The following is a 16164-nucleotide window of genomic DNA, read 5'->3' on the forward strand; positions in this document are numbered from 1 at the left end:
TCATAAGCGTAATAACACTTCACCACAGAAAAAGGGATTGCATAGCTTCAAAAATTTCAGACAGTATCAATTTTGTACATACATGCATCTATGTAAATAATGAATTCTACTCAGAAACTAGTAGGTAAACTTAAAAAGTGATACTGTCCTTTCACTAAAAAAAATAATGTGTTTGAGTTATAGCAATAAAAAGACAAAACATAAAATGGTGGGATGGGATTCTAAACAAGCATAAGAGCATAGCAGGGTTATCATGGATGTCAAAGAAAAGTGAATGCTTAAATAAGGAATCATCTTTCATTGCCAATTAGCTCACTGATTAAGTATGTTTGTAATTTAACTGGAAAGCTGCATTTATAAATATAAATTAATGCTTAATAATGATAATATGATTATAATAATAGTTATTATCATTGTTAGTAATGGCAACTAGCTTGCATTTTTCTCTCATGCTTTTTTAAAAAAAAATTCATAGCCAGCTTTCATACAAACTCAATTTTATTTAAAATCTTACTTTTTTCTGATGTCATATCGATCTGAAAGAAAACATACATAAATTGAAATGGTTACAAACAGTACCTTGTCTCAAAGCCCCTGATGTGCACAATAGCCTGTTACCCACATACTATATACAAATGGGGATCAGCACAGGCTTGAGGAATGACTATACATATGATTCTCACAATCAGGGCTGATGGCATGGGTTGTAGGCAAACTTTCTTTTTCTTGTTCATCATGACTCCTCTATTCTACACCAAGAATTAAGTAATGGTAGGGAATAGAAGTGGTGATAAGATAAATCTTCAAGTGGTTTAAAATCCTTCTGAAAAAGCTAGGGTAAATGTTTATGGAGGGAAAGGTAAGGAAAAGTTGAACTTGGTCTGAAGGTTAGTTTTGTTGAAGAAAAGGTAAGAAAAAGGAAAGATGATAATGTTTGCTGCAAACTGTTTTCATTATGATGAAATCCAGATTTTTGAATAACGGAATTGTTTTTGTGTTTGCGTTTGTTTCAGATCAGTGATTTCTTTGATATGGGGAACTCCCAGAAGAAGCTCCCTCTACTAATGAAGATGTTATCGTCTCTGTTAACTCAATATATTAGAGAGTTGTTTGGGACTTTATGTGACTTGTCTGGGGTCCCACAATTAGGTGTTCTTGACCTGGGAAGCCAATTACTATGCTGACTCATTATTTTTATAGATCGCCTTTAATCATTCTTGTAACCTTTCTCTTTCACGATAAAAGGATTTGTTAAAAATCCTTGATTTTTGTACACCAAAATTGTCACTGCCATTTGAATATCACTTTTTGCATAGGTTTCCTGCATTTTTTCCAATGGAAAATATGAGGATTAATTCACAGAATAGTGTATTTTCATGTATCATAGATTTGGTTAAAGCTGAATTTCAATGGAAACAAAGAATTTCATTTTCTCACATTCAGTATATGTAGTTTTTATATGGTTAATCAATGTCACTTATTTATCACCCTTCCTGTTATATCACTCCATTTTAAGTAGGAGTTTTATTGAGATGTCTGGTATTGAGGCAAAATATAAAAATGGTTTTTCTTGTGCTTCATTTTTACATTTACAATGTTTATTTTCAGTGATTTATTGGGTATCTCCCAAACTTTATGTAAAGTGTCATAATAAATATATTTATTTTAAAAATTAAAAAAGATAAATGTCAAAATATGAAACCAAATTTAGTGTTTAGTTGACATAGTTAAATATAATTCCAATAACTGCAAGTTTTATTTTTTAAAAAGCATCCATTGAAATATCAGTAACTGAAACACCTTGATTATTACTGGAAATAGAATACTAGGGAAAGAATATTTAAAGGCCTTTAAGAAATGATGCAGAATAAGACTATGTTTTAGACAAGGCAATTTAGAAATTTGTTTTGGTTGGCTATATTATTGTTACAAAGGTTTAATTCTCAACTACCCCATCTCCCAGTGGAGGAGGGGAAAAAAATCAAACCTCTGAGACATAGGTTCAAATCACTACAGTTATGTGGAAATGCCTAAATCAATAGCTATGTATTGAGCATATGACATCGATTTTGGTGGAAATCTCACCACCCTCTGAAGCTGGGACTTCTGGGTATTTTCCATGTTTCGGGAGCTTGTTTTAAGGATGGTGAAGGATCTTATAGTCTGAGTTTTCCTGCCTCAGCCAGCCCTATCATATTCTCTTTCTAAACTGGGCACCAGCTGATTTTGTATTTGGAAGTTGCAATCTTTACCTTATACCCTCCTTCCACCACCAATGCATGATGTACTTTCAAAAGGTCTTTTACATTTTATATTGTTTGGTGTTCAAAAATAAGTCTGTTGAATCTTTTTTTGAAATAAGGACAAAAGATCCAGAAGACCTTCCACTGACTAATATTAAACACATCATTAAAAGTGAACCCACAACTTTCTAGCTTAGCTGATAATGAGCAAAACAAATGTAAATCATCTTAAGGGAACTATAAAGAAAGTTCTGTATGACTTAAGCCTCTAAAAGAATCACTTCAATCCAGTACCAGGGAAACAGAAGTAGGCATTATACTTTGGAGTTTATCAAGAACTATTTATTGCTTTATATGCATGCAAGGCCCCACTTGTTAGTGATTAGAACACAGAATAACAGCCATTAGAGCAAGTGACAAAGTAGCAAAATTACCTCTTCCTCCTGTTCTTGATCTGAATCTGACTCCTTGCAGCCCCAAGATGCCATGCAAAAGAAGGAGAAAACAAAACAGCAGGAAAAGCAGAGACTATTTAGATACAAAGAGGAGAATACCCTGCTGCCAAATGCTAACAGGCAAGTATTCAGAGAACATAATTTTTTAACTATCCAAAGACAAGGAAAAAAATCAAGAGAATTGACTTAAATGTGGAAATCTAGATCAGAGACAAAAGACCAAAATTATAATTAGCTGCTAGACTGATGATAGACCTTAATGCCTGACTTATATGAGGGGACGTTATGTATAGCACAGTAATATAAAATGATAATTATCACATATGCTTAGTATGATTTTTCATTATGATTCCATGTATAAATATTTTTGACCATGATACATTCTTCTCATTAGAGATGGATTATGAGATTAATAATGCTCTGTAGGGACATGCTGAAAACAATTTAGCATATGAACATTAGTTTTATTTTAGTTAACCATTCCTACTTCAATAAATAAGTACATTAACAGACTTGGGAAAATAATATTTGATATACTTTCCTATTTTATCCAATGTACTGATTAGTAATTAGTTACAAAGCACTAGGGTATTGATTAGGATTACATGTTGATATCTCTTTCGTTAAAAAAAAAATGTTATACAGAGTAAACTCTAAAATTCTATGTACTCTCCACTAAATGATAAAACAGTAATGATAGAAGTTCATTAGGATAATTCCAAGGTTACACAAGAGCTCAGATTGCCTCATGAAACATCAAAAAAAAAAAAGATTAAAATACATTTTAATAACACAACACATAGAACATTCTATTACATCCTAATTGTCCAAATTTATATCATCCATACATGATTGTTACATATTAAATGTATTATTGGATTAACCAGAATTTCTAAGTATCTAACTCTGCTAGATAGCAGAACCCTAGTCCTACATATATACCCCCCCATTCTTATCTCTATACCCCCCACCCATTCTTATCTCTATACCCCTCCTGTACTTCCCAGAACTAGTGGGGCTACTGAAATATATCTTCGTGGTTAAAAGGAATCTGGTCTTAATGAATACCATTAATGACTTCTTGTAAAAGTTCTATCCTTTAAAATTCTTCAGAGAATAAACAGGATGCTGTCTGAAACATCTTGTGTCTGAAGCCTATGGTTTGGTAAGAAAACTAAACCTCTTCTCTTTTAGTCAACTGACATTATATGTATGTGTGTACATACGTATATATTTATATTATGTTGTGTATATATTCTCTAACATTAAACTTGTTCTTTTTCCATGATGGGATTGAAAATTTGAGATTTCCCTGATTTTAAAGTCTATAATATTCCTATAGATGTTCAATTTATTTATTCTTTTTTTCTTTCTTTCTTTTTTTTTTCTACTCCTTTCCAGAGTCACATGGCTACTAAGTGTCTAAAACCAGATAAATTCAGGTCCTCCTGACTCCAGGGCTGGTGCTCTATTCACTGCACCACCTAGCTATCACTAAACATTCAATGTAGGAAACAGAATTTGATGATATCTTGCTAGGACTGAATAGATTACGTCCAAAATAAAGGGAACACAGTAATCAAGAGCATGCCAGTTTCTTTGTTATCAGCTTAAAATGTTAAATTGTTGCAACCATAACTTTTCCCCTCTTCTGTAGTCACATCATTTTTGAGAAATCTTTCCCTTTTTAGTCCAATTATTTCCTCTGGCAAAAGAACAAATAAAAACAACTCTACTTTTTCTTCCCTTAGTTTGAGAGTATTAGGTAGAAATGCTGTTGGGAACTATAAATACACAACTCTGTGTGATACACTAGGTTGACTTTATCTTACTGATAAAGCTGAAGAGAATCTACTCCCATAGTATTTGAGGTTCTTCTGTAAGATATTAAATGGTACCTTAGTGTAAAGTGGCAATGTGATATTTAAATTGCAGATTGCTTGATGCACTAATCCTCTGGTTGATTTGGGCTCTTTCATAAAGGAAAGTCTTCCACAAGGTTCCTGAGTTGTATCTCGCACCTGAAAGAGGAAGGGCATAGAAAAAGAGTTTGCAGTTTAGATCAATTTTGTTTTTATTAGACAGTATTCAAAACCATTAGGAGGAAAAAGTTTGAAATAAGCAAGTTTGGTGGCAGAGAATCTTTTCTTTATGTGTTTATCTCTATATGCATGTGTTAGGATTACCAGGTGAGAACTCAGGTTGTCTGGACAGTGACAAGGTGAGAATTCAGGTTGACTTGACAGTTCTCTGGCTCAGACCTTTGGTTCGGGCCTATAAAGGGAGTTTACACCTTAGGAATTCTAGGAGGAGCAAGCTCATTGGTTGAAGTGGTTCTTCCCAGAAGCCCTTGTATGATCCCACGCCCATACTCTGGGAGGATAAAAGAGGCAACATTGAGCCTGGAGAGCAGTTTGGATTGGGGAAGTACAGGAGCTGGAGGAGATTCAGAACCAGGATTCAGGAAGAAGAAGAGGCTGGCTGGAGGCTCCAGAAGCCTCCCAAGAAACCTGCTCATAGAGGAAAAGATTATACAGAAAAGAAACCTCTTCCCAGAGAAGGCTTACAACTGAGAGACGATCAGAACATTACAAAAAGGATGGAGGAAGAGACATAATTTGGAACTGTAAATAAAAATAAAACTTTTAAATACTATAGTATATAATACTTAGTGTAAAGTTTCTGTAGGAAAGTATCCTACACAGGGATTAGGGAAGGCTTCTTGTAGAAGGTGGGATTTTAGTTGGGACTTAAAAAAAGCCAGGGAGGTCTGCAGCTAGAACATTCCAGAGTGGGGAACTGCCACAGAAAATGCCTCTAGTTAAGGGATGCAGTATCTTGTTTATAGAATAGCCAAGAAGCCAGTACCACTGGATTGAAAAATACATGTTGGGCAATAAGGTATAAAAACAATGATAAGATTGGAAGGGGATAGATTATGAAATTATTGAATGCCAACATGGAGGTGGTAGAGTACTATTAGAGTTTATTATTATGTTTGGGGATTTGAAGCAGATAAACTCCACCAGCAGTTATTACATTAATCCAAGTGTAAAGTAATGATGATGAACAGTTTTAGACTGGGGACAATATTAGAGGAGAGAAAGGAACATATCTGAGAGATGTGCAAAGATGTAATCAACAGGCCTTCACAACTGTTTGCCTAGGAGTGGTATTGGTGAGAAATAATGAGTCTAAAATGACTAGGTTGTGAGCCTGAGGGACTGGGAGGATAATGATGATATTGATAGTTATAGGATAGTCTATAGGGGAAAGATAATGAGTTCTGTTTAAGATATCTTATGGCTAGCTGGAGATGTGCAATTTGAGAATTATCACCATATAGATAGTAATTAAATCCATGGAAGCTAATGAGATCACGCGATGGATCATAGAGAGAGAAGAGAAGAGGGCCTAGTACAGAACCCTGTGAGACACCTACAATTGCAGTGTGTGATTTTGAAGAGAAATTAGCAAAGGAGGCAGAAAAGGAATAATCTGATAGGTAGGAAGAGAATAAATGTGGTATCCCAAAAATCTAGAAATGAATGTTACTATTGAGGCTACTGAGAGGCTGAAATTCAAGCAGAAGGCACATTTCCTAGGTTTTTAGCAATGCAAAAACAGAACACTGAATTTAACAACTAAGGGATCATGGGTAACTTTAGAGAGAACAGTTTTAATGGGATGATAATGTTGGAAATTAGAACTGTATTATTTATGGCCTTTCAAAAAGTTTAGTTACAAATGGCAGGAGTGATTTAGGATGGGAGAAGGATGAATCTATTGGAGGAAACAATACTTGAACAAGTAGAAGGGTTAATCTTGATAAAGGATAAGACCATTTCATCATGTGACTGGGGTGAAGGAAGAATATCAGAAGGCACTTTAGTGATAGGAAAAGAGGGAATTCAGAGTGAATGGTCTCAATATTTTCTATAAAATAAGAGGAAAGGTTCTAAGCTGAGAGGGTGGGGAAAATAGTGGGAAGAATAAAAAGTTTGGAAGAATGGAAAAGCAAGTTGATAAAGGAAGTATAACAAGACTTCCTAGTAACAGAAAGGGAACACTTGAAGTTGTATAATACACATTTGTAGTGGTCCCTGTCAATGGTTATGTGATTTTCTCTACCTTTGATAACAATACATGTGTAAGAGTAAATATTGGGAGTGATTTAAGGCAGAGGTTTGGTAGAACATAATCAACAGTATTGAAAAACAAAATTAACAGTATGATAAGGGTGGTAGAGATTTATAAGAGGAAGACTTATTAAAGTCAAATTGGTTAACTAAGAGGTCAAGAGGGTACATACAATAAAGTGGCTATTGTAGGGGAAATGGTCCAGGAGAGAACTGAGGGGTTAAGGGATAGAGATCATATAATATAAATAATAAGATTTTGTTGGAGTAGGGAAAGATAATAAACCAAGAGGTTTTAAGTCAGATTAGGGGATTTTGGAATTCCTAATGATATATTTGTGGTGATGGTAAAATTAACAGTATAACCAACTTTGTGTGTCATGAGGAAATAGATCATAGGAAATGAGAAGGAAAAGAAATCAATACTCCATACCAAAATAAGATCAAAATAACTACATGATTTGGCATAAAGTGGATACCTTAAGCAAATTAGGAGAGCAATCTCTCAGTTCTTTGGAGAAGGGAGGAATTATTATCAAAGAAGAACAAAAATTTTACAGCCCATATTTCTGATAAAGGTCTCATTCCTAAAATATATAAAGGACTGGGTGAAAAAGAATACAAGCCATACTCCAATTGATAAATGATCAAAGAATATGAACAGATAATTTTGAGATAAAGAAAAAGCCATCTATAGTCATATTTAAAAATGCTTTAAATCACTGTTGATTAGAGAAATGCAAATTAAAACAACCTTGAGGTTCTACTTCACACCTCTTTGACTGAGATGACAGGAAAAGATAATGATAAATGTTGCAGGAGATGTGGAAAACCTGGGACACTAATGCATTGTTGTTGGAGTTATGAAATGATCCAACAATTCTGGAGGGCTATAAAACTGTGCATACCCTTTGACGCAACAGTGCTACTACTGAGTCTATATCTCAAGGAAATCATAAAGGAGTGAAAAGGAGCCACATGCGCAAAAATGTTTCTAACAGCTCTTTTTTGTGGTAGCAAAGAATTGGAAAATGAGTGGATGCCCATCAAATGGGGAATAGCTGAATAAGTTGTGGTATATGAAGGTAATGCAATATTATTGTTCTAAAAAAGCCTGGAAAAATTTACATGAACTGATGCTGAGTAAAACAAGCAAAAGTAGGATTGCATTATACACAGTAATAACAAGAATGTGCAATGATCAATTATGAAAGACTTGGTTCTTCTCAGTGCTTCAGTGATCCAAGGCAATCCCAATAGACTTTGGATAGAAAATGATATCGTATTCAGAAAAACAACTATGGAGATTGAACACAAATGAACACATGTTATGTTTGTTGTGCCACAGTTCCCTTTAATTGTCCTGCCTCAGTTTCCCTAATTGTGCTGCCTCAGTTTCCCTGAATTGTTCTGCAAGTTCAGTTCCTTGAATTGTTCTACTTCAAGCTCCCTGATTGCAACCCCACTTCCAATTAGGTTTGAGATAATTAGGACTGTAGCTGGCCACTCTGACATTCCAAAAGAGTCATAAGACTCCAGATGTCCTGTCTCAGAGGGAACTGGCATCCTCTATCACTAAGTCTGGAACTGAGTAGGTATAGTTAGACACCTTCTAAATCCTCCCAATTGGTAAGAATTTATGGTCCTACCCCCTAATCTATGAGAACCTGATTGATGGTCCATTCCCACTCTCAATGCTCAGACCCCCTTGCCTTGGTCTACCCTGGTTGCTTAGAGCCACATGTATATAGTTCATGGGAAACTCACATTCACTGCTGGATTCTTTGAGAATAAAGTCTGATTTAACTGTAGAAACAAATGGATCCTTTGGTCCCAGAAAATCTCTCCCTCTCGGAAATTCAAATAAAATATTGAAAACTCTCTAATCTCTATCTTGCCTCAGTTTCTCCGATATTACATGTTCACTTCTTTTTTCAGTTTTCTTTTCTCTGCCATGTTTTTTCCCTTTTCTTCTAATTTTTCTCTCCCAAAATGATTCATAAAGAAATGTGTATTTAAAAATTAAATAAAATGTAAATTTTTTAAAAAGAAATCAAGTGTCTAGGGTATTTGAAGAAGAACCAATGTGTAAGCTGAAATCTCCTATTATGAGAGTGGGAGTTGGAAGAAAAGAAAGAAGGTAAGCCATGAAAAAAAGAAGGAAAGCGACTTGAGTGTTTAGAGACAAAAGGTACTAGGATTTTGATGTGATGAAAGGAAGGAGAGAACATGGAATGAGGAGTGAGAGTAAGGAATGTTCCAACTATTCTTACCTCTACTAATGATCTAAGGATAATGAGGAAAAGTAAAATCAATGGTGGCCAGTGAGGTTGTATCATCTGTGTGGGATCCAGGTTGAAGTAATTGGTAGTAGATGGAAGGAACGAGGGGGAAAAGATTCAGGATGAGAGAAAGTTTGTTTTCTATGAAAAAGGTATTCTAAAGGGCACAGTGGAAGGTCATGTTTGCATCAAACTCTGATGTAGTTGGAAACAGGGTCTGAAAGATGATATACAGATGTTAAAAATCACTGAATGTGAAATGTATAAAAGGTGTAAGAATGTTTATCAGTGAGTGGAAAGAATTCCCCTATTCCATCCAAAAGGTTGAAATTACAGATCTATTCAATCCTGCACATTTTTGAAAATCAAAATCTAATAATGCTTAATTGTGAAATTTAGTCATTTAGCTAGGTGATGCATTGAATAGAGTGCTGAGGCAGGAGTGAGGAATATCTGAATTTGAATGTAGCCTCAGACACCAAACAGTTTGTGCCTTTGGGCAAATTACTTAGCCTCTTTATTTCGGTTTCCTCAAAATGAGGATAATAACAGCACTTATCTTGCAGAATTATGAAGACTAAATAAGATATTTATAAAACACACTGTCCACTTCCCTAATAATATTTTTTTTTAATGCTAAGGATTCCTCTGTTAAATGAGAATAGTTTAATTCAAAAAGAAATGTAAATATATATAAATCTGTTTTACATGCTTCAATCTATTTGGTAACTGTAGGAAAAAAATTCCATAATATGAAAACAAAGATAAAACATATTCTTAAGTGAACCATCTTAAGTTTACAACTACAATAGCTCTTATGTCATTACCTTGACAAATAGTGGAAGTCTATTTTCTTTGAAGGCAAAAAAACTGAATATGTGATGTTGACCACTCTTTGTTAGTGGTACCAGATTCCCAAAGCAGTCCACATAGATAGGTTTTCCTTCTAATACCTATGGGAGGATTGGGGGAAAGGGGTGAAGAAACAACATGTAAAGGTAAGTGCAATTGTTTGTTTGGTGCAGATATGATCCCTGGTGATTCCCCTGGAATTGAATGTTCTCAGAGAATATACACCTACCATGACTTTTAAATTGTCCACAATAATGTTATCAATATGAAGCAAGACATCCATTTTTACATACCCCATTTATGACCAGTTGGAAGTTTTAAATGATAAGAAGAATCATTTGAATTTCCTACAAATGTGCTACTTCTTGCTTTTAGATCTACTATAGAAGAATACTATAAAGATATCAGGATTTTTTTTAATGGATAAAGCTTTCTTATTAGTAAAACTAAAATGGCTAAATTGAGTTATTTTGGCACAACTGAGATTCATATTACGCTACTAATTTTAAACTATAGCAAAGGGGAAATTTTATTGGTTACAAAAAAATGAATACTCCTAATTTCAAGTAGAAGGTTCTTAGCAATTTGAAAACTTAAAAACAATAATATGATTTTTCTAAGGGCATGATTCATTACCCAATAGAAATGTCTTTAGAGACATAATTTTATAAAGATTTTTATAAAAACAGCACTTTTTTTCTTGTAGGACCCAACAACCCCAGTATCTACTTACTGTCTAGGAGTATTGGCTATAAAAGTTCATCTGCATTTTGGAGTTTGACTGTTGATAGTAACTATCTAAAATAGCAGATGATGAGGAAAGTCCTGAAACTCTTTCTCTCTCTCTCTCTCACTTTGAGAATTAGCCATGAGGTAAAGCACCTGAAGCTCCTTGAAGGAGAGATTCTCCTTGAACCCTGGGCCTCAGTGAGAGATAGCCCTAGTGAATCAAGTAAAGTGGTTTATCTAGATGGGGCTAGTTGAGTCAGGAGCTGGAGATTCCAACCCCATTGAACTGAAAAAACACCCATTCAATTCCAAGATTGTCTATTCTGATTCCAGCTCAAATTCCACCTACCAGCCCTCATCAAGAGCAAACCTCAGCTTGTAGTCAAGCCTTCTATTATAAAAAGAGCCAATTTTAAACTTAGTCCTTAAAGAGGACTTAATAAGACATGCCAAGGAAACTCTCTTCCTGGCATAGCCGCAAACCTCTGCCTGCTGAAATAATATTTTCTTTCAGCATTACCCTCTCTTTATCCTCACCTATTTCCCTAACCAGACTTTATACTTCTCTGTCTGAATTTCTCTACTAGAAACTTTACTTCTCTGCCAAGGCCTTGCCACTAAGGAATTCAGCCTTTGTAATCATGCATAGCAAAGACTGACTTCCCAATGCTAATAATAAACTTCTTTTTATCAATCAAACTTTTTGGATTTGTAAATTCCTTTATGAAGAACCAGTTCCCACAACTCTCTACCCTGTGTCCAATCCTAAAGGGGACTTAGGGGAGCCAAACCTCTTCATTTGGTTCCCTGAACCTGCCACTAATCTCATCATTTAACTCCCTGATCACCAGAAACCCTAATATCATCATTTTAGTTCCTTGAATCTAGTTCTCATCAAAATGAACACCAGGACTAATTAACAAAACTGTAGTTATTTTATGTGGTTTGGTCTGGACTCATCTTTATTTTCTTTGCTTTCAATCTACTGAAGTTGGATAGCTACAAGGGGTGCATCTAGCTTTAGGCATGCAGTACCTCCACATCCCTGCTCCGCGCAACCTCAGCAAAGTTTTCCTGTTGTTCTAGAGTCTTGTCCACTTTGTCATCTGTCATGCAGAAACATCTCAATCGTGCTTCAATGGGATCCTGTGATTTGGCAAACACTACAAATTTGGCCATATAGGGTACACAGATAATCTCTCTATAAACTTGGGAAGCAAAAGTAACAGATTCCTGGATTTGTCGACAGTCTATCAACCAAAACCTAAAGAAGGAAAGAACATAAAGCTAATAAGTACTTCACCCATGGTAGGTGTTCAACAAATACTGGATGTAAATGGATGAAATATGATCACATCCTTAAGGAAAAGCTCTTGAATATATCAGTTGTCCTTTTAGAGAAAGGGGTTTCAAGTTTATATCATTAAGAATGTTGCCAAAAAGAAAAAGAATGCTGCAATAATTTTAAAAAGACCTTTGTAGCCTTAAACTTTTTCTTTGGTCAGTTTTCAAAAGATTTTCTGCCTATAAAACAAAACAATTCAATTTTATATCACTTATCCCTAACACAATCTATGATAAACACAAACCTATAATTTCTTTTGTAGTCTATGTCTCCTCAGCTCCTCAGTCACAATCATGGATCAATGAATTTTAAAGTGATAGAAGAAATTGTTGGGATTAGCAACTCTGTTTGGGGTAGGTGAGGTTTTCTTATTAATCTCATTTCACAGACAAGGCTGGAGGATCATACATTTGTCTGTGGCAGGATTTGGGTTCAACAATAGATAATTAGTTGCTTTTAATACAAGCCCCATACGCTGGATATTCTGGGCAGCCAGATGTTGTAGTGAATTGAGTGGCCAGGCCTAGTCAGGAAGACTCATGTTTGTGAATTTAATTCTGGCCTAAGACACTTCCCAGCTGTGTGACCCTGAGCAAGTCACTTAATCCAGTTTGCCTCAGTTTTTTCATCTGTAAAATAACTAGAGGAAGAAGAGGCAAACCTCACTTGTATCTTCACAAGAAAATTGAACAATTCCCTCACACTCCTGCAGTTTCTTCAGTTAAGCACAAAATTTTAAAGGCTCTCCAGTTTTTGTTTTAAAATTGAGTTATCATTCATAAGCTATTCACTCACTTTTGTTGTTTTAAGTAATGTTGGCTGTTTTTCTGACAGCAGGAAATTCATGCTAAAGGCTGTGAGTCTTTGGAAAAGCCTGCTAGAAGCTTCTCAAATCATATCAAGTCAGAATGGGAAGATATCCATTTTCCTTATATTGGTTTCTAATGGGACATGTTTTTCATTATGATATCACTAATAATTCTCAATTCTAGTTTAACATATAAAATCTATCAAGTCTAGTTTAACATATAAAATGAAACACACTAAAATAGGAAAATATCTAATCTTTTTCTTAGAGAGAATGTAATAAAACAAAGTTAGAAGCAAGGACTTCCTGTTCATCATCATACCTGGCAGACACATTAGTTGTAAAGGAAACACATTCATTGACAAATGTAAGTGGTGTGGTCCCTGTGATATCTTCCCACTGTGCTGGAGTCGTTCCACCTGAAATAATAACAATTGCAGACACACACAAAAATTAAAGATCAGGAAAAACTCCATCCATGAGATGTTTCCATATTTAGTTCCATCCACCCCAATACTCTCACCCATAAAATGAAACAATTAAAGTAAGACATCCCATGCTGTTTCAATTAACAGAGATCTGAGATAGTTACATGCCAAGGATCATTGTGGTATCAGTTTTCTGCTTAATATTTTGACAAACAATAATTATTAGCCTCTGAAGACTATACATTCTCCAGTTAAACAAATCCCTGGTCAACCTGGAAATTATTAATTTTACATTAACAGAAGTGTTAATATATGAATATTTATCATTCTTTTCCTATTAAAGAACTAACAGCACAATTAACCTTGCTAAGCATTTTAGCAGTTATAGGAAAACTGGGAGAAGGACCCTCTTGAACAGGAATCAAAACCAGAGATTCCAAAATGCTGACAAGACATATCAAACCAAAACAATTGACAAATAAAAAATTTAAAAACATAGAAATCAGATAGTTAATAATGTGGAAGTTATTGCCAAATCAGTAATGAATTGCTAGAAAATGATTAAAATCAATAACCATTAAAAAAATGAGAAAATAACAATAAACAATTCCAACTTGACATACTTAAATGTTCTGTTGCTACCCCAAATCTGAAATGGATAAAGCAACAGACATCTCCAATATAATGGATCTAAAACACAATTTCTCTGCCAAGGCAACCCTATTTAGAACATAAAATTATTTTTAAAGTTATATGGAGAAAGGAGTGGAAAATTATAAACATTATTGCCTGGAAAAATGGTTACAAAAAGCTTTGCAAGAAACCTAAGTTAAGGCAAAGCATCCTGAAAATATTTAATGATGACAATAACATTTTACATTTGCCTTTTCTCAGTCCTTATTCTTCTTGATCTCTCTTCAGTATGGCACACTGCCCTCCACCTCTTTCTTTGGATTACTATCTTCTCTCTGGGTTTTCATGCCATGCTCTGCTGTGATTCTTTTCCTATCAGACCATCCTGATTGCTTTTTGTTATGCCTGTTTCCTTGAATTGTTTTGCTTCATTTTCCCTGGTGGCAACCCCACTTCCTGGCCATTAGGACTGAGTTAATTAGGCTTGTGGAGCTCTGGCCACTTTAGCATTCCAAAGAGTCATAAAACTCCACATGGCTTATCTCAAATGTTGGGCATCTCTTGAGCCCAGCTTTCCTTCTCCTAGTTTCTTCACTCTCAACTTATCAGAATTTATGGTCCTTCCTTGTTCACTCCCAACCTGTCAGAATTAAAAAGTTATGGTCCTTCCTGGAATTTCCACTCTACCAGTGCTCTGTCCCACCCCCATCCCCTTGTTTTTGTTTCTTTGATTGCTGGAGCCCTATAAAAGTCTCTGAAATTACTCATCATTGGATGCTTTGAGACAAGAGTCCCATCCAAGCTGGCTGGCCATGGCCAGTACAAACTCTCCACTATTAGAATATTTTAAAACCTCTAATCTCTTCCTTATCTCAGTTTCTCTGGCATTACATTTCTGAAAACCTCCACGAGATCTGAGATTTGAGAGCAAGATTAGAGATTAGAGAGCAGGTGTCCATGGGGGGAATTAGGGGAGCCCTTGAAATGACTGAGTCTGAGCTCTTTCAGGGAGGCCGACCTTCTGGTTTCTTCCAGAATCCCACCAAAAGAGCAGCTTCAGCCACAATAAGAACTTGTCACAAATACTCCCATTTTGGTTTCAGGAGAGTCTGTTTGAAATCCCTGCAGGTTAAGTTTTTTGTCTGGTCTGATTGCTAGCAAATCTGGGTCTCCAGAAAGGTTAGGCTGATGAGCCATAAAATTCTGGGAAGAATCAGTAAGATGTTATGTGGTACTGTCTGGGTGCCTTCTAGCACAAATCTAAGTGCTTCTGGACACAAATCTGGGTAATGGATATTTTTTTACATCTGGATATTCTCTGTGAAGGCAGAGAACACAACAAGCTGTAGTTTGGAAGCCTATTTAAAAGGCTTCATTTTAATTTTTGAGAGGGAGAAATTGTTAACCTGAAAATTCCCCTCCTGGCATTTCTGAGATATCAGGAATTTACCCCTACCTTTTATGTGTTAAATGTTGTGTCTGTGTGGTCAGTGTTTGTGACTTGTCTTGTCTGATGTGTGGATTTAAAGAAGTTCTGTTAAGTTTTAAGAATAATGATTGAGAAATTTGGCAATTGATCATTTCAATGTTGCAAAGGCATTTAGCATTAAAAAAAATGCTTGGAGTTTTTAACTTCTTGTTGGACTTAACTGTTACCTGTTTATACTAATTTGAAAGAAAAAGGAACAGAAGAAAAACTTGGCTGGTTTTAAAACCTGACGGAAAAGCAGTCTCAGAAAGCCTTCTAGTAAAGAAAGGAAAAAAAAAGAGGACAATAAAACCTTATCTGATTCAAGTTGCAGTTCTGTCTGGGGGGTGGAGGGAAGTTAAAAAAGAAAAAAAGAAGCTATATTAATTGCTTTGGAAAAGAGAAAAGCTCAGACGGGGGGAAAAAGTCCTTCTTATCTATTCAAGCTGAGAGCCACTTTAAGATATATATAATATATGTGTGTATGTATGTATGTATGTATGTACATATATGTATATATATATAGATATATGTAGATATATCTATATATCTATATATTTATATCTATATAACCAAATGGTAATTCAGTTTGTCTGAAACATTTAATTGGAATTTTAGGGAAAAAACACATATCCTTTTGGCTTATTGGTCTGTTAGAATTTGGGGAATTTAGTTTTAAGTGGTACTATGATTCTGATATAGAGAGACAGAGAGACAGACAGAGACAGACAGAGAGACAGAGACAGACAGAGAGCGAGAGACGGAGAGAGAGATGGAAAAAG

The 16164-nt window shown here is 35.2% G+C and overlaps 1 protein-coding gene across 8 annotated transcripts in view; it reads right to left on the reverse strand.

Annotated features, from left to right (window-relative positions):
• ANK2 (ankyrin 2) overlaps positions 1-16164 on the reverse strand; it is a 325566-nt gene that overhangs the window by 37028 nt on the left and 272374 nt on the right. For all 8 annotated transcript variants that reach the window (XM_074272626.1, XM_074272627.1, XM_074272628.1 and 5 more), the window contains exons 33-38: positions 13176-13272; positions 11736-11964; positions 9947-10072; positions 4597-4719; positions 2678-2710; positions 515-536 (exon numbers count right to left, since the gene is read on the reverse strand). In XM_074272626.1, the coding sequence (XP_074128727.1) occupies positions 515-536; positions 2678-2710; positions 4597-4719; positions 9947-10072; positions 11736-11964; positions 13176-13272 (630 nt within the window). The remainder of the gene's footprint in view (positions 1-514; positions 537-2677; positions 2711-4596; positions 4720-9946; positions 10073-11735; positions 11965-13175; positions 13273-16164) is intronic.

This window comes from Sminthopsis crassicaudata, chromosome 6, assembly GCF_048593235.1.
Source record: "Sminthopsis crassicaudata isolate SCR6 chromosome 6, ASM4859323v1, whole genome shotgun sequence".
NCBI classification, from domain to species: Eukaryota; Metazoa; Chordata; class Mammalia; order Dasyuromorphia; family Dasyuridae; genus Sminthopsis; species Sminthopsis crassicaudata.